This window comes from Desmodus rotundus, chromosome 2 (genome assembly GCF_022682495.2).
Source record: "Desmodus rotundus isolate HL8 chromosome 2, HLdesRot8A.1, whole genome shotgun sequence".
In the NCBI taxonomy this organism is placed as follows: Eukaryota; Metazoa; Chordata; class Mammalia; order Chiroptera; family Phyllostomidae; genus Desmodus; species Desmodus rotundus.
In genome coordinates this window covers 100001053-100023086 of record NC_071388.1, presented here as the reverse complement: position 1 = coordinate 100023086, position 22034 = coordinate 100001053, and the positions used below count along the sequence as shown (strand labels likewise).

The following is a 22034-nucleotide window of genomic DNA, read 5'->3' as shown; positions in this document are numbered from 1 at the left end:
AACCAATAAAAAGCCTATTTACCCCATTCTGTAGTGAAATCTTTCAATGACATTATTCCTTTTCTTAGATGAAAGTTTAGAGAAATACATCCCACTCCAAATAACTGTATCATTTGCTATTGTCTGCATGCAAACCTTCATAAATTTCAATTTGAAGGTGAAAACAGAACCAATGAGGAACAAAATTGTATCCTATTTAGACATCTAGAACATCTCCTATAGACTAGTGAGTATATCATACCTACTAGTGATAATGAGTAGAATTTATTCTAAGCTCAAGGTTACCAGAAAAATATTTTTAATAAAAATATTTGTTAAGGAAGACATTTCCATACAGGAACTACAGAAAGTGAGGGGGTTATCTAAAACCTGTTATGCATTATTCATAGAACATATCAAATTACCAGAATTTATCACAACTGATTACAATAATTAACAGTCCATGACATTGTTGAAGAGGTAAAAAAATAATACCCACTGTTTTCTAATAGAATTTCTCCAATTCACCTCAACTCCCACTTCCTCTTCCAATTATACTGGCCTTTCAGGGTTATTAAATATTTTGTGCATCCAATAACATAAATAGCTGGTGATTACTTTGACTTCCTTTGCATAGGCAGCCCAGGAGAACAGAGAACAGAAGACGACAGTGAATAAAGAACATACTGCTGGCTGAAGCGGTGACCAAATTACCCACAGAGTTCAACGGGAAACATCTGACAGCTACAATAAACACCATTGAAATCATGAAGTAACGTTCAAGAGATTCTTAGAAACAACAAAACCTAACACTTCACGCTCACTGTTTATTTGTTGGACACAGAGCATGTAAATCAATCAGCTCATTCAACTTAACAACATGACTCTCTAGTGGCCCTGGGAAATCTAGGACTGGATTGTCACGAATGGATTTTATAGAATATTCTATCTACAAAACACTTTACAATAATTTATTGGTCAGTTACTGGTAATCAGAACAGAGATGGCTACTGACCCAAACGAGATGAGCCTAGGAGTTTAAAATAAGACAACACTGAAAAAATGACAGGAAAATGCAAACCCTTAAGAACCAGAAAGTGTTACTTCTAAGTAAGAATTCACAAACCAGTGACAGGCTTACTATTTTTTAAGAAATATGTTTGGAAATAAACTTTTTTGACATTTATATTTCTGAAGGAAATATACCCTCACATGTACTTTGTAATCAGGCAAATTTAAAATGTAGTACCTAAAAAATAATCATAATCTGTATTTAATAGATTAAATGCATGTTGTAAGAGAAAGAACGATAACATAACGATGAGAGCATACTGTAAAGGGACTACCTACTGGTTTAAAGTCTTGAAGACAGAGATTTGATTTTATTGATTTTTATCAACCATGATAAAAAAAAAAAAAAAGAGCAAGAGAGGGAGAGGGAGACATGGGATGTCTCCGAGGAGAGTGGGATGAAGCAGCGCCTTGTCTGAACCCCTCAGGCCCATGCCACGCCCATGGCCTCATTTCATGCTCCTTAAAAATCTTTTGACTTTGGTTTCTTAGGTATCTAAATTCTGGGAAGGGAAGAGGAAATCTTTGTCACTGGAAAAGTAAAATTTATATTGTAATTAAACTTTGTTGATGGAACTGTAAATGGTTCATCTTCTGGTGGGAAATTGAAAATGTCTATCAAAATAAATAATGCACTGTTTGACCCAGCACCTCCAGATCTAGAAACTTATCCTACAGCTATTCAGGTGCAAGTGTATAAAGTAGACTCACTGAAATATTGTTTGTAATATAAAAATGTATTAAAACCAAGCTAAATGTCTATCAATAGGAGGTTGGTTGTTAAAAAACTTATCAAACATCCAAACAAAGGTACATTATGCCACCACTAAAAATGAATTAACTCCAGCCCTCGCCAGGTGACTCAGCTGGTTAGAGCGTCGACCCATACACCAAAGGGTGTGGGTGCGATCCCCAGTCAGGATGCATATGGCATACGGGAGGCAAGCAATCAATGTTTCTCTCTCCCTCTCTCTCTCAAGTCAATAAACATATAAGAAAAAAAATGAATTAACTCTGTAGGTACTGATATTAAGAACATCTGCCCTGGCTGGTGTAGCTCAGTGGATTGAGCACGGGCTGTGAACCAAAGGGTTGCCAGTTCAATTCCCAGTTGGGGCACATGCCTGGGTTTCGGGCCAGGCCCCCCAGTGGGGCGTACACAAGAGGCAAGCACACATTGCTGTTTCTCTCCCTCTCTTTCTCTAAAAATAAATAAATAAAACAGGTAAATAAAGAAAAAAGAACATCTAAGATATATAAGTAAAAAAGGTGCAAAAGTGATATATGAAGGTCTGTCCGGAAAAAGTCCAGCCACTGTTAATATAACGAGAACAGTTTGTGCAACATCGATGTAACCTGGGTGCCAAGGAGAGTGGACTGGAACGTGCATGTGTGAACAGTGACAACTTCACTGTACTAGTCAGTGGGGACGGTAGATGCCAGTGAGTGAGCATGTATACTGTGTGGCCATCGCATTCACAATGATTGAGTGAGAACAATGGATCTGCGTCAAATTTTGCATTAAGCTTGAACACTCCTCCACAGAAACTATTCGGATGATTCAGAAGACCGCAGCTGTGGGCAAACGGTGACTGGCAGCTTCATCACAACATGCCCACTCACGCATCACGTCTTGTGCAGTCTTTTGGTGAAATATCAAATCTCCCAGGGGACTCAGACCCCCTACAGCCCAGATTTGGCACCCTGTGACTTCTGGCTTTTCCCAAAACTAAAATCACCTCTTAAAGGGAGGAGATTTCAGACCACTGATGAGATTCAGGAAAATGCAACGGGACAGCTTATGGAGACTGGGAGACCTGTGTGAGGTCCCAAGGTACCTACTTAAAGGGGACTGAGGTGTCTCCTATGTACAATGTTTCTTGTATCTTGTATCTTCTTCAATAAATGCCTCTATTTTTAATAGTATATGGATGGATACATTCTGGACGGACACTGATATATATATTTTTTTAAGTATACATCAACATTTGTAAATGTATAGAATACTCTGGGCAAATACTCAAGAAAGTGACATTCAGGGTTGCCCCTAGAGAGGGAAATTGGGGATCCACAGGAGGGTAGGGTAGACCCTTTTTCTACTACCTGAATTTGACTTTTTTGCTATGTGTATATCTTACGTATTTGACAAAATTAAAAGAGAAATTTCATTGGTAATAAAATAGTGAATTGGTAGCTGACCCAACTCCACTTCATGCAGTTTGTCAGCTCACTGGCTCGTCAATGCAGTCCAGGCCCGGGGGGCACATGACCCAGTCCTGGGGCAGGATCCTTCATCTCAACGTTCCCTCTTCATCTGTTACAATTCCTGTTCCCCATGGGGAAAATGTGCTGAGATGGATGATAACCTCAGAGGCCAGTAATAAAAAAGCAAGTATTTTCATTCAATTCTTTTACTCTCAATGTTTGCTTCCTATATTACTACAAAAATGATGAGCTATGGGTTGTTTTACACTGGATAGATATACTGAAATCACTTTTTATTGTGGAAACAAAAAAATCAAAGTAATTTGCAAGGAAAGGGTTAAACTAAGATCTTTACAATCAGAATGGGGGAGAGGTGGCTGTGTCATGATTGACTGAATACACTCCTCCCCAGGGTTCGGGGGCACGTCTAAAGTAGAAGCTGATTATTTAGAGTCTGAATGTGACTTCCATTTCGGTTTTCAGCTTAGAGTCTGATGCAGTGCCTTTATACACTGGTTTGGCAGATCTCGTCAGTGAGTGTCATCTGTTAAAAGTCGGACAGACAAGATAATTGCCTACTCATCAGAGAGGGTTCAAACTATACGATCATTAAACAGTTCCATGACTTTCCATAGTACTGATACTAAAATTGTAACAAACTGTATTTCAATTAAAAAGCCAAGGTAATTTAGCAGAACCAACAAAATGCTGATGAACAGTTCTTTTAAAGAAGCTAATAAAATTCACAAATTCACAGTCCCATGAAACACAAAACACAGTTACAATGGATGTGTTTCTAGAACATAAATTGGATTAAAACCCTGAAAGTACTGGTCCCCAAACCTCACTCCTAATGACAAACTAAGTTACTAAAATTTAGGGAAATAAAACTATGTATAAATACATTTTTATTAACGAAAACAATCGAACTTTAGAAGAGTAGCAGTTATAAAGCAAATCACAAAATTTCAGATAATAACAACTATTTCCACTCAACATTTAATGAGATTCTCAAGATACCATCAATAACAAGAACAATTCAAATATTGGATTTATATAACTTTTAAAACTTTTTTTGAATATGCTTCAAATATATTATTATGTTTGACCATCCTATCAACTCTTTGAGGCAGGTAAGGTATTTTACAGATGAACTGACCAAAGTTCTGAACGTCAAAATGACTTATTTAAAAACAATGTGAGTTAGCAGTGGTAATAATAATATAATTAAGGCCTACAGAATCTAGAACATTTTCTACCAACCCACTGTGTCAGACTGGAAAAAAAAATAAAAATAAGGCTTGGTATTTCTTTTGTTCAATGGTGTTGACACAATAGGCATGCTCCCCAAATCTGTATTCAGCACAAAGCTGGAAGTGATGCACACTCAGACAGACGGCAGAATCAAAAATAGAGCACCGAAAGGTTACAAAGGAAGAGATGAACTTTAGTCACATAGATGTAAAATGGGTCAAAAAATTACTGCTTAGGTATATGATAGGGAACACTTTAGCTTAAACCTTGCTTCAAAACCATTCATCAGGGGCTACTCTGTAAGCCGCTATGCTGGAACAATAAATAGGACTCACTCTGTCTTCAAACAATTCCTAGTCTAAAGGAATACGAGAGATGCCTATTAGCTCAGAAGCCAGTTTTGTGCACAAAAATTATTTACAAGATAGTTACACTTGATTCTCTTAGAAAAAACTATGTCTCATCCTGAGAAACAAGAGCCTCCCAATATTAGGTGCTGAGTGCAGCAGGAAAAGCACACTAACTTTTAGAAATACATTTTGAGCAGGACATGACAAGCCACGGTAGGTTTATAAGAGTGACTGTGCTGGTCAGTGACGGGAATCCATGTCCAGTGAGAAAGGGCTGTAAGAACTAGAAGATGTTTACATTAAAAGGCTAAGGTCAGAAGTGACAAATAGCTTCACACGTGCTGAGGGCATCAATGGAAGAGGGAGGGAGCTGACTCGCGCCGTAGAAACCGTGTTGTTCCAAATCAGTTATCTCAATAAGGGGAAGAACTTCCCAGGACCCAGAGCTGACTAGCAACAGAACTGGTAATGTGTTTCTTCTTTTGAGAGCTATTCAAATTGCAGTCATAAGATCTATCTGGATTGTAATGGAAGAGATACACTGATACATTTATGGTATGATAAATTATATCAGATGATGACTAAGGTTCAATAAGTGTATCATTAACAAAATTAAATAGGTATAGGTAGGCAACATTAACTAGGACATTAAAAGCAAAAATGTTACAGGTGATTCTAGGTAGATAATAATAATAGAGGCCCTGACCAGTGTGGCTCAGTTGGTTGGGCATCATCGTGCAAAGCAAAAGGTCACCAGTTCAATTCCCAGTCAGGGCACATGCCCGGGTTGTGGGTTCGGTCTCTGGTTGGGGCACGTGTGAGAGGCAACCGATCAGTGTTTCTCACATCGATGTTTCTCTCACTCTCTTTCTCCCTCCCTTACCCTCTCTCTTAAAAATAAGTGAAATCTTAAAAATAAAATAGAGAATTTGTTCATAGTTTTATGAAGAAACATAAATAAGAATTAAGAAAGATTATAAAATAACAATATATTTTCATTATGAATTATGTTAAAGATTATAATCAAGAAATTTCCCTAAAGAGTAGGTTTATAACATTAATACACTTTATTGGATAAATTTTTATGCCTGTGCATACTGACTGAATTTTTATTTTATGAAAGAGTTAGGAAAGTTAACTGGGAATCATTAGATTAAACCTTTATTAAAAATATTTCTACAACCTAAACTTGATATTACAAGTGATAATAATACTTTTGGAATTAAAGGCACATCTACCTACAAAGAGTAAACATCCACACTGTGGACTTCCAGCCAAGTTGGAGGTGTAGGTAGATACACTGTGCTTCCTCGCACAACCAAAAGGCCAACAAATTTAAAAACAAAAAATGAGAACTGCCAGAAAAATCAAACTGTGTGGAAGTCCAACAACTGAGGAGTTAAAGAAGAAACATTCATCCAGACTGGCAGAAGGCGTGGAGATGTGCAGCCCAGTCAGAGAGGACCAGGTGGGTGAGGCAGCAGCTGGTGGACCAGGCAGCCCCACATTCACGTGTGGATAAAGTGGGAGGAACAACTAGGGAGCAAGACAGACCACGCAACCCAGGGTTCCAGCGCTGGGAAATAAAGCCTCAAAACCTCTGACAGTAAAAACCTGTGGCGGTTGTAGAGGTAGCAGGAGAAACTCCCAGACTCACAGGAGAGTTCATTGGAGAGACCCACAGGGTCCTAGAATGTACACAAAACCACCCACCCAGGGAATCAGCACCAGAAGGGCCCAACTGCTTATGGGAAGCAGGGGAAGTGACTGAAAGCTGGCAGAGAGCTAAGCAAGTGGCATTGTTCCCTTTCGGACCCCTCCCCCACATACAGTGCCACAATGCAGCGAAGTGGGTTGCCCTACCCTGGCAAATACCTAAAGCTCTGCCCCTTAGAACGTAACAGGCATGCCAAGAAAAAAAAAAAAGGTCCCTCCCAAAGAACAGATCAAATCTGCAAAAATAGAACTAAGCAGTGAAGAGAGAGCCAACCTATCAGATGCACAGTTCAAAACACTGGTAATCAGGATGATCCTAGACATGATTGAGTGTGGTCACAAAATAGAGGAAGAAGTGAAGGCTATGCAAAGCAAAATAAAGGAAAATATACAGGGAACCAAAAGTGAAGGGAAGGAAACTGGGAATCAAATCAATGATATGGAACAGAAGGAAGAAATAAACACTCACCCAGAACAGAATGAAGAAACAGGAACTCAAAAAAATGAGGAGAGGCTTAGGAACCTCCAGGACAACTTTAAACGTTCCAACATCCAAATCATAGGGGTGCCAGAAGGAGAAGAGGAAGAGAAGAAATTGAAAAAACTCATTTGAAAAAATAATGAAGAAGAATTTCCCCAATCTGGCAAAGGAAATAGACTTCCAGGAAGTCCAGGAAGCTCAGAGAGTCCCAAAGTGGTTGGACCCAAGGAAGCACACACCAAGGCTCAACATAATTATATTACCCAAGATTAAAGATAAGGAGAGAATCTTAAAAGCAGCAAGAGAAAAGGAGACAGTTACCTACAAAGGAGTTCCCATAAGCTCTCAGCTGATTTCTCAAAAGAAACCGTGCAGGCAAGGGGCTGGAAAGTATTCAAAGTCATGAAAAGCAAGGACCTAAATCCAAGATTACTCTATCCAGCAAGCTATCATTTAGAATGGAAGGGCAGATAAAGTGCTCCCCAGATAAGGTCAAGTTAAAGGAGTTCATCATCACTAAGCCCTTATTATATGAAATGTTAAAGGGACTTATCTAAGAAAAAGATGATGATCAAAAATATGAACAGTAAAATGGCAACAAACTATCACAACTATCAACAACTGAACCTAACTCCCCCCCACCCCCAACTAAAACCAACTAAGCGAACAACTAGAACAGGAACAGAATCACAGAAATGGAGATCACATGGAGGGAGGGAGAAGGGAGAAAATGGGATAAAAGTTACAGAGAGTAAGAAGCGTAAGTGGTAGGTACAAAATAGGGGGAGGTTAAGAATAGTATAAGAAATGGAGAAGCCAAAGAACTTATATGTATGACCCATGGACATGAACTAAGGGCCGGGGAAGGAGGTGGGGAGAAATGTTGGTGGGAGGTGGAGTGAAGGGCAGAAGGGAATAAAGGGGTGGAAAAAAAATGGGACAACTGTAATAGCATAATGAATAAAATATATTTTAAAAAATCCACATTGTTAACTACATAGTTATTTTTTTCATAGATTTTGAGCATGTAGAACAGACAGAATACACACGTACACACACACGGATGTGCATTTCTGTATCACTGAGCTGTGCCTCTCTTCTCAGAGCCTCACGTTTTCTTCCTAAAGATGATGGCTGTGGCCTTCACAATCTACTGCTAATTAAAATACGCAGTGCATGAAACTGTGGTTCCAAAGAGGATGGACGTATTTCATTGCAATATTTATTAATGGAGACGATTTTTTCCTGCCTTTGTGCTATTAGTCTGCGGTGTCCCTTGTTTAGCCTTTTTGTTGCCACAGTTGAGTCCTGTAAAGGTTGACAGTCGTGTGCAGTCTCTAAGGGCTAGACGGCAGAGTAATTATCTCACAGGAATGACACACGACTAACAGTCCTTTGTAACAGTGGGCCCAGAGTAGAGACTAGTTGGGGAAATCAGATGTCGTAGAAATAGGTTTAATTGGTAACTTTCAAGCTCCCAATGACTGACATGGTTCTGAGAAGGCAATGTACTGTTAAGCCACGAAACACTGACTGATCCCCTGGTCAAGCTCTCTATCTTCAAGAAACAGAGATTGTGCTGGAGCGCACATCTTTTCCTGAAAATGCCGCACATAAACAAACAGCACAGGCCCTCCTCAAAGGGCTCTATGAGCATTTCATGACTCTTAAGACTTTTCACAAATTCATTTTCTTCTTTTAATCTATGTTCTATTTTTTTCATTCTTGATTAGTCATAAACTTGAGTAACGGTCACTTGTAGTTCATTAAACTGAAAATAATTAAGTCACTTCTAGCCTTCTTTCCTTAATGCTTAAAACCCCTAATTTCCTTAATAATATGCATTTGTTTAATCATGTACATCATTTTTTTTTGAATTTTCTTATTTACAGCCCATTTTTGGCAAGCATTTTTATTTCTTTGCATGCTAATTAAAATGGGAAATAATTATCTTAATAAATGCAAAATACATGAAAATATATTAAGAGGATTACTCTCATATATGTTACATGCCTTTCAATACAACCAAATATGTTTTCTTTCTTCAAATATCACTTGAAGTCAGCTTGCAGTCAGCTGTCACTCTAAGGGGGCTGATGTCCAGCTAATCACCCCCTCTGCGTCCCGCCCACTGTCTGTGCTGACTCACCAACACGGCAGGCTAGTAACTTGAATCAGACGAAGAACCTCTCCCACGGCAACTTCTGTTGAACACTCAAATTATATTGTTTCAGCAAACTCAACACCAAAGTGCTAACATTTTTCAAAATGCCATTTTCAAAGTATTCATCTGTTCTGTGAAAAATGACTGTGTGAGTTGTGGCTAATGGGGCTGGATGTCAAGCTCTCAGATAAGGTGAATAATGTAGTTTCCTAACTCTGTTCATGGCATAAGCTTCAAGGCTTTGGAACATAGATTATCTAGTCATGAGTTAATTTATTTGCCCTATTGTAGATACTTCAATTAATGAAGACATATTGTAATTTTAAATATTAAGTTTCCTTGAGGAAATAAAAGCACACTGCTGACAGTCTCCAAGAAGATGCATGTAAGCAAGTACATATATCCAAACGGTACGCCTTCACACAAAGTAACGTGGCCGGCTTTCTTCGGCACGGCACAACCGCGTCAGGGTCAGTGGGTTACACGACGATTGCAATAAAAGGGCTGGTGGCAGTGGCACTTCTAACGGACACATGGGTTGAACAAAATTAACTAGTTTTTAACTTATGTCAACAGTTACAATTAATGCATATATTTGCAAATACTTTTAATGTGTATTCTTCTTACATACAAAAAGCAGTAATAGTGATACTAAGTTTGCTAGAAATGGGGAATAAGACTAGATATTTCCCTGACTAAAAGAAGAATGACTCTGGTAAAAAAAAAGAAACATGAATTTGCTGTTACTGACTTTAAATGGCCTAAAGGTCTAACTTAGTCTATCATTAGATTTTAAAATAATTCCCTTTTGTGAAGCCTCTTTTACTTAAAAATTAAGTCAGATTTTCACAAAGGCTGTAAGAGTATCTGTGACAGATTTATTCAGATGCTCCATTGTTCCATTAAAATGTGCCCTTTTGTCCGAGCTACGGCCAGTGCTGAATAACAAAGAGTGGCCATGATTGCTGACCACTACTTGCAATAAGTCATATCGACTGAAACTAAACATGGAGATGATATACATTCCCTCCCTCCCTCCTTTCCTTCTTCCTTCCTTCCTCAGGGCTTCTGGTAGGTACTGCGCTGGGAGTTGAGGCCAGAATTTACAAGGCACGAGTCCAGGCTGCAGATTTTCAGACAGGTAGGGGAGATGAAACATACTCAAGTAACTATTAAGTGGTATCAGAAAAGAGAATAAATATACTATAATTAAGAGAAGGAATGTGAACAAATCTAATCCTTAACCCAGTATATTTATGAAATACAAATATATACAAATATTAAAACTGCGTCTTTCAGGAGTATCTAAGTGACATTCAAAAACTTACAAGCAACTGAAAACAACAGGAGAATTTATAAATTCGGTAGTTGTTAAGATAGCCACATCAAATGCAACCTTTCAGTTATGGTCTTGATTTAATTTAGAATTCTGCTTTCCTTTCTGCACAACACAATTATTTTCAAGGACAGATTGGGAAAACAGTCTTGACCTGGGTTAATTACATCACTTTTCTTTTAAGATTACAAAGACGTATTATGCCCTGGCTGGTGTGGCTCAGTGTATTGCGTGCTGGCCTGAGAAACAAAGGGTCGCTGGTTCGACTCCCAGTCAGGACACATGCCTGGGTTGCAGGCCAGGTCCCCAGTAGTGGGCATGTGAGAGGCAACCACACATTGATATTTCTCTCCCTCTTTCTCCCTCCCTTCCCCTCTGTCTAAAAATAAATAAATAAAATCTTAAAAAAAAAAGATGTATTATTTTCAAATATAAACTTAATTCCTGATTATAAAAGTAAACGTGTTCACTATACAAATCCCAGACAAAAAGGAGGTAAAAAATTAAATTCATTCCTAGTGCCTGCATTCAGGGACAAACTGTTAATTTATGTTAATTAGAAAATACATAAAATTTAATGAAAGTACGATCTTATAATGAATGTCCTACACTTCATTCAAAGAAAAGAACTCTGCTGTTAGGTACTTGTGAGTGTTCTTGTGACCCCCAGCAGATGCACAGGGACACACAGGATCACAAAACCTGAGGGGACGCCATGACTAAAGACCGTTATACGCTAGACTGTTCCACCAGAATGTGGTACAACTGCTAAATTATGAAATTATACCAGAATAAAATAAAATAAAATTCTGGCCCAGAATACTTTCCCAAATTGCTCAAAACCCAAAAGTCAGTGTATAAAAAGTACACGGTATCCAAAAATTATTACTCTGGATAACTGGGCTTTATAGGAAAAGTGGTAAACACTACATAAATGGTAACGGAAAAAATACAATAAAAAATGAAAAAAAAACCCAAACACTAGAGCGCAGAGAAGGAGCCCAGCGGTCTGGTCAGAGCAGTGGCTTGCACACCTTGCTCCCCGGCACTCTCAGTGTCTCAGTGAGTTTTTCATGGTGCTCTAAAGCCAAAAGAAACAGCTAATAATTCTGTTACATAGTCAGATCCAGTTAAAAAATATATATATGTCCTAACAGTTTAGTAGCTATTTAAAAAATAATACCCATACATTGAAAGAAATATGTTTTCATTTCATTCTTTAATAACCACAATTACTTAGTGACGGGACGTGTGCATGTGATGGGCACTGTTCAGCTTCTCAAATCTTGGTACAAGATGGACACCACACTCTCATTTCCTGTTCTACACTGATTTTGGTGCAGTATTTGCTTTTTATCACAGCAACTACAGAAAGCCTAACTTTCCCAAGATAGGCCATCATCAAAAAGAACATGGCAGGCTCTAATGCTGAAAGTGGGGACTCCCTGGCACCAGAGGTTCACACAGTGTCTGGTAGATTTCAAATATCCGTTTCCTCTGGAAATTTAAAATAACTCGTGCTGCCCTTGTGAGTTCGCTGTGGCACTCCAGGGCAAGTGGCTTGGCATGGTTTGGTCATTGTGGCTACGGGACAACCTTATCCCGTTGCCCTATTGTTACCATAAAACTGGTAGGAACTCCCAAATAAATGGGTGTCTTGGAAAGATTTGACGCCTCTGATGCGTAAGCTGCTGGTCCGTTTATCACAGAGCACTTAAGTCCAAATCGGGACACCTAGTATTCTTAGTTACCTATAGACAAAAGGAGCCTCCTCTCATGGAGTCCCACAGATATACATGCTACTGGGTAAGAGGTGGCTACAGAGCCACTTTCAGACTGTTCACTGCGACCGATACAAGTGCTTTGTTATAACAAATAATCCTAGAATCTTTATAACAAATACTCCCATAATTAAACACATAATCCACCAGGTGGCTAAACATCATTTGCAAACAAAGTAAAAAATGTAGTACTGGGTTGGCCAAAAAGTCCATTTAGTTTTTTGCATAAAATAAAAGATAGTTTTCATTTTCACCAACAACTTTATTGATCTGCATATTTTGAGTATGTCAGCTGTCTCCCATGTGGTATAAGGTTGACTGTTCTCAGTTAATGTCTCAGTTTGATTGCTGTCAACTCCACTGGTCTACCTGCCCGTGGAGCATCGTCCAGCAAGAAATCTCCAGCATGAAACTTCGCAAACCACTTTTGACACGGTTGATTAGTCACATCACCTTCTCTATACACTGTACAAATCTTTTCTCAGTTGTGATTTTAGTTGTGTTTTCACTTGTGTTTCAGTTGTGTTTTTACCTTTCTTGAAATAATTATGCTAAAAATGTGGATTTTCTTCCATCTTTAATATTAAAATGGCTACACAAAAATTCACCAAATTTGCTAAGTTTTTTAAATGCACACTGATATGAAAGCTATCATAATACGACTAAGCGCTACTAGACACATCTTATGGAAAAGAACAAACGGACTCTTTGGCCAGCCCAATACTTCTTTCTAAGCTGCAGTTTTGCTTTCTGTGGTTTCAGTAACCTGAGGTCAACTTCAGCCTGAAAATATTAAATGAAAAATTCCAGATAAAAATAATTTATAAGTTTTGCACACCTTTCTAAGTAGCGTGAAGAAATCTCTCACTTGGGACATGAATCATCCCTGGGTCCCGCACTTCCACGATGCGCATGCACCTGGCCGTACTCACTGAGCAGCCTTCTCTGCCGTCAGATCAACTGCCATGGTGTCTCATTTCACTTCCCAATGGCCCCCAAACATAAGAGTAGTGATGCTGGCAATTTGAATGTGCCAAATAGAAGCCATAAGGAGCTTCCTTTAAGTGAAAAGTTACTTATGTGTAGGAAAAAATATAGTATATCCAAGGTTTGGTACTTTCTGGACTTTCAGGAGTTCACTGGGGGCCTTGGAACATATCCCCCATGGTCAAGGTGGGACTACTGTGTGCCTCTTAAACAATCTTTGTTAAAGTAAAAAAAGAAGCAATCACAGAACCCTCTTTATAAAATAACCTGTCACAGAAATTTCACAAAGATGCTGTGGCAGGCAGAATAGTGTCCTCCCATTCCCACTCCAAATATATTCACGTCTTAGTCCCTGGAACCTGTATGCTCCCTTACAGGGCTACCGATGGGATTAACATGACTAATCAGCTGACTTTAAAACTGGGATACTATCCTAGATTATCTAGATGGGCTCAATGCAACTACAAGGATCCTTAACCCGTGGAAGACGGAGACTGGAGATGACAGTTCAGAGGAAGATCTGACCTTGGAAGGAAGGTGCAGATGATGTAACGTGAGAAGGACGTGACAGGCTGTTCTGGGCTTTAAAGATGGAGGACGGGAACCACAAGCCAAAGAATGTGGGCATCCTCCAGAAGACAGAAAAGGCAAGGAAATGGATCCATCCCGAGTCTGCCCACACTTTCGTTTTAGCCTAGTAAGACCCATGTTGGACTTCTAATGTACAGAAATATAAGGTAACAAATGTGTGTCGTTTGAAGCCACTACCTTTGTGGTGACTTGTGACAGCAGCCAGAGAGAACTAATACAGACCCCCAATGATGCCAGTAACAGCAGTCAAACAGCACCTATAGATGCTTCAGGTCAACTGGATGAGCTAAGTAAGATGCCTCTAGTATACTTCCAACAGGTATTTCCAGTAAGTTTTGTTTTGTATTGATGATGTAATAAGACTAAATATAAAATAAATGTATAGTTGCTGGTTTAAAGAATTTTACTGGAGTGTGCTACAAACATCATAGCTTTTTGCCTGTGTTCATCGTCCTTTCTGTCACACGATGCTATAATGGCTATGAAGAAGATAAACATTTTTGTATTATGCTTCAATATGAAATTTAAAAGCATAAAAACTTTTCCATGCTTTATAAGCTTAGGTTAAAGATTATATATCTTTTTTCATATGTAAAATATCAGTGAAATATTTTGTTATATATATTGAGCTTCTTTGTTTTTTTAGATGGGATGATGATTTGATGATTGGACAAGGGGAGACCTTTTTGTATATTTAACAATTACTTATGCAAGAAAAAGCCTTATTGTCAGAGTATACATACTGCTATGAACTAAAAATACTTACGGAAAGTTCTAAAGTCTGCGCTCACCTGTGGTTAAAGGCAGGTGTGTGATGCTGTTCACACAGGTCAGGGCGAACCATGTGGATGACAGTGTGGCCCCAGAAAACAGGAGGAGAAGAATGAGTTTCAGCATACCCCTGATAAAATCTGCAAACCTAAAAAGGAAACAACATTCTATTCATTCTAGCTGGATTTAAAGAATACGATTTAAATCAGTGATACACTTTCATTTAACAATTTCTTAAAATTCCATGCATTCTTTTAAAAGCAAGTTTTAAAATTTTTTAAATTGATACATTTTGCATGTGTGATAAATGTTACTTTGTGATAAATGTTTTTTTCTCTTACAAAACACACAAAAGGTGATCTCTCTTCAGGATCTATAACTTACAGGGTGCATTCTCAGGTTTTAAATGCCATTTTTTCTTTATATTTTTCTATAATTGCTAAATACCCATAATGAGTGCATATTGTTCTAGTTTTAGAAAACAGGCCAACTGGTTGATACAAACTTGCAGAGATGGCTCTCCCAATATTCAAACTCAGAAAACAAATGCAAATGCTTGCACGAGAGTCTTTGGGTCCTGCATGATCTGGTCTCTGCCTCCACTCTCCCTTTGCCTTACTGTGCGCTCCAGCTGGACGGCCCTGTTTCTGTTCCTCTCACTTGCTGGGTTGTTCCCACAGCAATGTACTTGTCCCGTCTGCCTGGAATACTGGTGCGTCCTCCTACTTGTTCCTCAGGTCATTCCGGTCTCAGTTCCATAAGGCTCTCTATGCTCACTGAAGAAACCCTCTCCGCCCCACTGCTTGATTTTCTTCATAGTGTTTATCTCTATTGGAATATTTTTGCATTAGTTTATTTTCTGTCTTCCCTATTGGACTGTAAGCTTCGTGAAAGCAAGAGCAGAGCTCTGGAATAGTGAATACTATTCTTCAAACCTTGTGTTTCATAGCATTTTAAGTTCTTAAAAATTCCTGGGTTTTTTTCTTCCTGAATTAATATGAATCTAAAAAGCATCTGGTAGAGATGCTCATCATTCAGTTATGATCAAAAACTTTTCTATTCATCAATTGCTTTTCCTTTTCTGCTGACTAACAATCCTTTGGCTGTGCCTACATACAACTTGCTCCATCCTTCGAATTGTTCCTATTGCAGAAAAACAGACCCCACCCCAAATATGACATTTACCATGTTTTCTTGTTTTAAAATGATTTTAATTTTTTTCATTAATCTAATTTATTCCTTTTTTAAATTTAATTTTTATTGTTATTCAATTAGTTATCTGCATTTTCTCCCCATCCCTCCACCCCATCCCATCCGAACCCACCTCCCTCCCCCACCTCCACCCTCCCCCTTGATTTTGTCCTTGTGTCCTTTAGAGTAGTTCCAGTTAAAATGATTTTAATTTCTATTACAATGTATTATCATTTAATTTCTATTGTAATAGAAATTAAAATCCCTATCAACACTGTCCCTACCAACACTTTCAATACTACCTTTTGTTTTGCACTTATTTGACACGATGTGGTTAATCAGGCTTGTAAGCATTCTTTAGACTAAAACGACTGCCTATGAGAGCTGATGCCATCTTTTGGTGGGAAAAATGGCTGCACCTTTGCCCAGTGACAGGTTTGTTCTCAACTATTTCACAGACAGAAAATTATTTTGAAAAAGGTTTTGCAGCTTAATAGAAATGCCCCTCAAGAAAATCTAAAACGTTTGTTTTAATTCCACGTTCACCATCTACTTTTGTGATCTATATTTTGGGGATGCTGCCTGAACTTACTTGCCAGATAGGCAGACAGCCAGGTATGAGGGAGGGAATAAGACATTTCTGGTACAATCAGAGCTGAGTGAGGTTGAACGGTGCGACAGTTTCACAGGGCCAGATCACCCAGAATAAACTGACCACTGGGATCTGCTCTTTTTGGAGACCTAGCCCTTTCAAATGGGCTAATAACATCACAGTGTCCTGTTAGGACCAGAGTAGGACATTTAGTAGTGGCCTTTGGCAGCATAATTACAAAAAAAAATCATCCGAAGCACTCATGTCTATAAGCAGATTACATTCTAGAAGTCCCCAAAATGGTGTTATAAATGTAATTTTATGATTTACTTAAGGCCTAGGAGATACCTACAATTGACTCCAAATCCCAGAGTAAAGATAATACTTTTCAGAACTTCCATTTCAACAAATTAATAACAGAAATGTCCTCATGCTAATTTGCCCCTCTAGTTCTGTTTCTGTGTAGTAAAGATTTGTAGAAAGAAAATAAAGAGAAGGGAGAACTTGAGATGCCATTTCTGATATATAATGGTTCCCTCCAACCTAGTTAGTGCTCAGAATAGAATTCGGTAAATGATGACTCACTCTAATTGTCTTGGACATTTAATTACAATAATTGGGCATGATTTTTGTCAAATGTGATAGGTCAGTGCATTTCGGTATCAATAGAGTGATTTGCTACAATAGCTATCTTCCTGTTCCTCTTCTTTAGCTTTTAGATTTTATTCTTGTATTTTATTAACTTATAAAAACCTCAAAATAATTTAGAAATTACAGTGTCAATTTATTCTTTCATTATCCCAGAAACACTATGCAAACTTTAAGACCTGGATATAATACTATCCTGTGTCAATCATGCTCAAGTGTTTAGACATCGAGGTGATTTACAGCTACCTCATTTCACCTCCCCAAATATGGAACTAGATTCTTCCTCTCCTGGTAAAGTTAGTTGCCTAATTTTGTTTTTGATTAAACAGGGTAAATTATTTGGGAAGTGGATGAGTATCATCTCTTTGGAAAGACCAAGAGTAGTTTTATAGGCAGTCACATGCAGGAGTGACATTCATTCTTTTCTTTTTTTAGAATAAATGAAACTTTTTCCTTCTTCTGTCTCATTCTAAAAATGTATTATCATAATGTGCTAGATGATAGGCAGTTTGATGAAACTGTAAGTCTTTGTGGATATTTTTTCATCAAAATGGAATAATAATTGAGACACACCTGCCAAAAAGCCCAGAAATAAGTATCTGCTAATCAGGGTATAGCTTTTTCATGGAAAATTCTAGACATGCTCTTACAAGTGATTCTTTTCAATTCTCTCCTATTCTCAATACTATCAATTCGCCTTTATTACCGTGAAACCTTTCTCTGGGTTCCATTTGTAGATGTTGTTCTCTAGTAAAATGGACAGAGGCAGTTTAAATACACTGGAAATAGGTCTCCAGCCTCCAAAGACATTTCAGCACAAACCACTCTTGAGAAGGTTTCTTGTGGCAGCAAATTCTACCTACTGCACATTGATTTTCTCATAGCCCGAACAAGGACCTTTGCTTATTTTACTTTTCCTTGAATTTTGACATTTATTTAGGGGAGCTGATCGTCCCTTTGGGCATTTTGTTTGTTTCTGGATACTCCATGTTTAACATAAAATATTCTTACCTTGCCATGGCTATTCCAACAACACAGCCTCCAACTATAGACCAAAATCCAATCCAGCCAGCATCTACCTGTTAAGAGAGTGGTAGACACATTTAATACAAGATTATCATGCTGCAATGTCGAAGGCATGAAAAAAAATCCTCTATAATCAATATGTTAATAGCTAAATGGCAACAAATCTAGGAAATACCATTTAAGAAAATGAGTCAAATGAAAGGATTCATGTGTGACTAATACAAATAACTCAGTAAATATATCCTTAACCTAATGAAATATTTATATCAACAAAATAATCAATGTCATAACAAAGATTTTTCAAATATGTTCTACATTCCTAGCATTATAATAGGAACTCAAGATAACAGGAAAATGACAAATGATGGTCATTGACCTCAAAAAGTTTAAATATAGCCAACATACAAGGAAATACGTCCAACAACAGCTAGTATAGTATTAACAGAACACATAAAGGATGAAAAAAACAAAGGGGGTAAACATAGGTTAAATATAAATAAATACTGACATGTAAACAATAATGATAATGCCTTGTGCATGTAACATACCTGACAATAATAGCACAGAAGTGCTAGATGGTTAAATGGAGTTGAAGGGTTCTAAAGACTTTTTAGACTATTTCAGTAACTTCTAAAAATCAACTATACTCCTGTATGCCAGCCAAGAGAAAATATAATTTTTAAAATTACCAGTTATAATAGCTTCAAAAAGTATCAAATATTTGGGAATAAATCTAACAAATACATAGATGGTATCTTTGCAGAAAATCACAAAGCATCACTTCAGACACAGTAGGGACTAAGCAAATGAAGGAAATACAATAATCATGGTTTGGAAGACATGGTACTATAAAGAAGTTAATACTCAAACTGATGTATAAATTTAAAAATTTTTTCATCAAAATCTGAGTAAAAAGGGGTATTATTCGACTAGATACCAAAACTTGTAACATTAAAAAACTTAAGACAATTTGGTATTGGCACAAAGAGAGAAATAGGCTAGAGGGGCGAAAATGGGTTAGAACCCATTCACGCATAGGAGGGCTCTTCACGACGACAAAGATGGCACTAGAGAGCAATGGGGAAAGCATGACCTTCACAAAAACTGCTATTAGGTTAATGGGTGTTTATATTGGGGGAAAATTAACTCCTACCATGTAACAAGCACAAAATCCAATTCTAGGCTTAAATATGACAGGAATAACGATAAAGCTAGAACAGCACTATCCAACAGAATGTTCTGTGAAGATGGAAATGCAATATATCTGCACTGATCAATATGGTAGCCACAGGTCACAAATGGCTTGAAAAGTAGCTAGTGCCATTGAAGAAGTGAATTTTTAATTTTTATTTTATTTCAACTTTTTAAAATTTGAAATTAAATAGCCCTATGTTGCTAGTGGCTACTGTACTAGACAATGTAGTTCTACAAATACATTTATGAACTTGGAACAAAGATTTCTCTCTCTCTCTCGCATTATAGTCCCTGTCTGCTAACTCCAACATCTAGACTATCTCCAAGTTGGTTTCTATTGACTACTTTATTTGTTTTGTTTTTTAAAATATAGGTCACATTTTCCCGTTTCTTTGTATGTCTTATGTTTGTTTTTTTTTAAAAAATGTATAGTATATATCATGGACAACACAATATAAAGATTCTGGATAATTTCATTTTTCTTTAAAATAGTTAATTGTTATGTTAGTAGGCAGTTCAATTACTAAACGATCACCTTGAACTTGTGTGGGCTTGATTTTGTGGTTTATTACAGCAGAGAAGCAGAAACCAAGTTGTTTCCCAAGAGTCTCTCGCTTGGTAGGAGTCAATCTCCAAATTGTCTCCTCGGCAGATGTTTGTTGGGGCTAATTTGTAGGCTTTGTTTACAGTGGTGTAAGTAGGGTAGGCCTTCCTCTTTCTAGGGCATGGTCCTATATTCTAAAGTTTGGCCTTTCTTGTGTCTCAGCAGAACACCAAGATGTTAATGAGGTCTTCCCACTCTGGCTGGGCCAGAGGCTCCAAGTGCCCCGCATTGCTCGCCCTCCCCCATGCTTGTTCTGCTTTCAAACCTACAGCAGCCTCTCTGTCAGACCTCTGGTGGTTTTGCTCTTTACATGTGCAGTGCGCTTCTCACTTGCTGAGGACCCCACACAGTCTTCTGGGGCCCCTTCTGCACAGCTCTCTTTTTTACAAATCAGTAAGAAAAAGAAGCCCAAGAGGGGGCAAAAGATGTGAATGGGTGTGTCACAAAAAAAGAGTATTCAAATATCTAATGAACACTTCAAAAGATATCACTGTGATGGTGTACTATTGCACAGCCATCAGCACGTCTAATTTTAAAAAGACCAACTTGGTCAAGTGCTGGGAATGATGTGGAACAATGAGAAATTTCATGTACTGCTGGTGGGACCGTAAACTGATACAAGCACCTGGCGGATGTTTGGCATCACCTACCAAACCAGGTATACACTATAACCAGCAATTCCATTCCTAGCTATATATCCAACAGAAATGTGTACAGAGGGGCATCAAGAAACCTGCATGAGAAGCGTTACACAGCACTGTTTGCCACAGTCAGAAACTGTAAACAACTGAAATGCTCACCCAAAGCAGAATGGACAAATTGGTTGCTATTCATACAATGGAGTATCGGACCAGTGTGCTGGGTTTCTACCTTGTGCCCTCTAAATCTCTATCCCTTTCCATCATGCTATCTGGAGGCAAGAGGAAGGAATGAATGGCATCAAGAATATAGGAGAAATGGCTATTTTTAAAGACGTGAGATATTTTCATCCTGAGACTGGAGAGAAAGTAAGAAATCAGATGTAGAAATAGCCATATATTCTATGATGGGATCTTAATATTTATAAAGTATAAAGCAAGAAAAAAAGATGGAGCCAATAAAACTAAGGTTTTTTCTTTATTTTCTGTATATTAGCATCATTAATAACACCCAAATAAATGTGAAATTTGTGACTTAACAAAATCCAGGAAGAAAATCAATATTGTTTATTTCATATGGACCTTGCTTTTGCAATAATGGTATAGAATAATGTTTTACCCAGGCCTTGAAGCTGGAGTAAGAACATGTAAGACACAACACATAAAGAAATAAAATGCTTACTTGGCTGACATGCATTGGTGTTAAAATTAAGTCCAGAACTCCAGACCAGCCAGCAAATACACCAAGTGGTATGGCATATGCTAAAGCAATCATCAAAAATCTCAAATTGCTGTAAGAGATAAGTAGAAGAAAACATTACAGGTTCAAAATCTAGAATTTAAACTCTTACTCATGAAAACAGTCATTTGAAAACTGGAACATAGGAATCAGAAATAAAAAATATTTGTCAGTTTGATAATAAATTCAAAGTTCTTTAAATTTTTAATTTTTATAAGAATAGTCTTTTTTGCTTATAGTTTAAAATTGTCAATGTTTATCACACAGATGAATTACCAACATTGTTTCATAGAATGAATACATAGGTTCAGTTAAAAGAAGAGTTCTTATTGAAAGGATAAACGATTGTTGCTTAGGTGGGTACTAGACTTACCAGGTGATCACTTTGTAAGGTATATAAATGTCTAATCACTATGTTGTACACCTGAAATAATATAATATTGTGTGTGAGCTATAATTGAAAAATAAAAAAGTCAAATGTTAAATAATTACTGTTTCTCCTCAAACAAGGTAGAGAAAAAATGATTAAAAACAAGTATATAATTTGTTAGTTTTACCATTTTCAGAGTGCAGTTTTAATTTTTGTTTTATTATTATCATTTGTCTTACTATTAGTTTTGTTTTATAATTATTTAATAGGCAATACAATTCAAAAGGCTCAAAGACAAACAGGTATAAAAATAGGGGGGAACCACCTCCCTCTAACCCTTACTTCC

The 22034-nt window shown here is 37.6% G+C and overlaps 1 protein-coding gene across 1 annotated transcript in view; it reads right to left on the bottom strand.

Annotated features, from left to right (window-relative positions):
• SLC49A4 (solute carrier family 49 member 4) overlaps nucleotides 1–22034 on the bottom strand; it is a 78067-nt gene that overhangs the window by 9894 nt on the left and 46139 nt on the right. The window contains exons 5-7 of the mRNA XM_024577925.3: nucleotides 21262–21370; nucleotides 18129–18196; nucleotides 14707–14834 (exon numbers count right to left, since the gene is read on the bottom strand). Of these exons, the coding sequence (XP_024433693.2) occupies nucleotides 14707–14834; nucleotides 18129–18196; nucleotides 21262–21370 (305 nt within the window). The remainder of the gene's footprint in view (nucleotides 1–14706; nucleotides 14835–18128; nucleotides 18197–21261; nucleotides 21371–22034) is intronic.